General features: G+C 36.6%; 1 protein-coding gene across 1 annotated transcript in view; it reads left to right on the plus strand.

Annotated features, from left to right (window-relative positions):
- The window catches only part of LOC106881806 (tetratricopeptide repeat protein 5), a 14,443-nt gene extending 13,940 nt beyond the window's left edge, over window positions 1–503 (plus strand). Inside the window, exon 8 of the mRNA XM_052978093.1 lies at window positions 402–503. Coding sequence (XP_052834053.1) covers window positions 402–488 — 87 coding nt within the window. The 3' untranslated portion in view covers window positions 489–503. The remainder of the gene's footprint in view (window positions 1–401) is intronic.
- Window positions 504–909: the final 406 nt, after the last annotated feature.

A 909-nucleotide genomic window follows, 5' to 3' on the forward strand; every position in this document is an offset into this window, starting at 1 on the left:
AAACATATGTCAGAATAAAGTATGCAGTTATAACATGCATTCACTCCATTCCTTAAATTTATATATACTCAAATACCCAAAATATCAAGGAGTTTCTGCCTCAAAAACAGGAATTACACCACAGTTATTTTGTGATCTTTGCTACCCTGGTTTCTATTAACCCATTTATTCTATCCGAATTTTTATTAATTAGGATAAAATAAATACATATAATTTAAATATATATATATATGAAATAAAAGAAGCTCTTAGTGTACTAAACATTATCAACAAAATACACTTAATATATATGCTCCCACCACACCGATAGTAGCTTACCAGGACCATGTGGTTGGGAAACAAGTTTCTTACTACGCAGCCAAACCTGATGTGATATTTGTGTTGTTTCTTTTTATTTCTAGGAACTGCAACCCGGGGTTAACAAACACACAGTGATTGTTGGTAAAGTTGTCTGCACAATATCACATGTTGATCCAATACCTTTGTAAGTATTTACTACTCACTTTGATGTGTGTACACACACACACACTCACATGTACACATTCTCTCTTTATCACCCAGCCATATTTAAATACATACACACATGCTTTCATGACATATATACACTTTTCCCTTCCCACAAGCAGACACACACGGTTATATGGAAATGTCTGATTGTCTTCCAGTCGCATCGAAACAGCTCCATCTCACAGCTGTAGAAGAGTTTGGAAAGGACAACTGCAGAAGAGTTTGGAAAGGACAACTGCTTAAAATACAATGATTATCATTTGGATTTGCGACAGCAGGGGGGAGTCCCTGTATATACTCTCTTTTACTCTTTTACTTGTTTCAGTCTTTTGACTGTGGCCATGCTGGAGCACCACCTTTAGTCGAGCAAATTGACCCCCCCCCCCGGACTTATTCTTTGGA

The sequence above is a fragment of the Octopus bimaculoides genome, chromosome 30 (genome assembly GCF_001194135.2).
Source record: "Octopus bimaculoides isolate UCB-OBI-ISO-001 chromosome 30, ASM119413v2, whole genome shotgun sequence".
Lineage (NCBI taxonomy): Eukaryota > Metazoa > Mollusca > Cephalopoda > Octopoda > Octopodidae > Octopus > Octopus bimaculoides.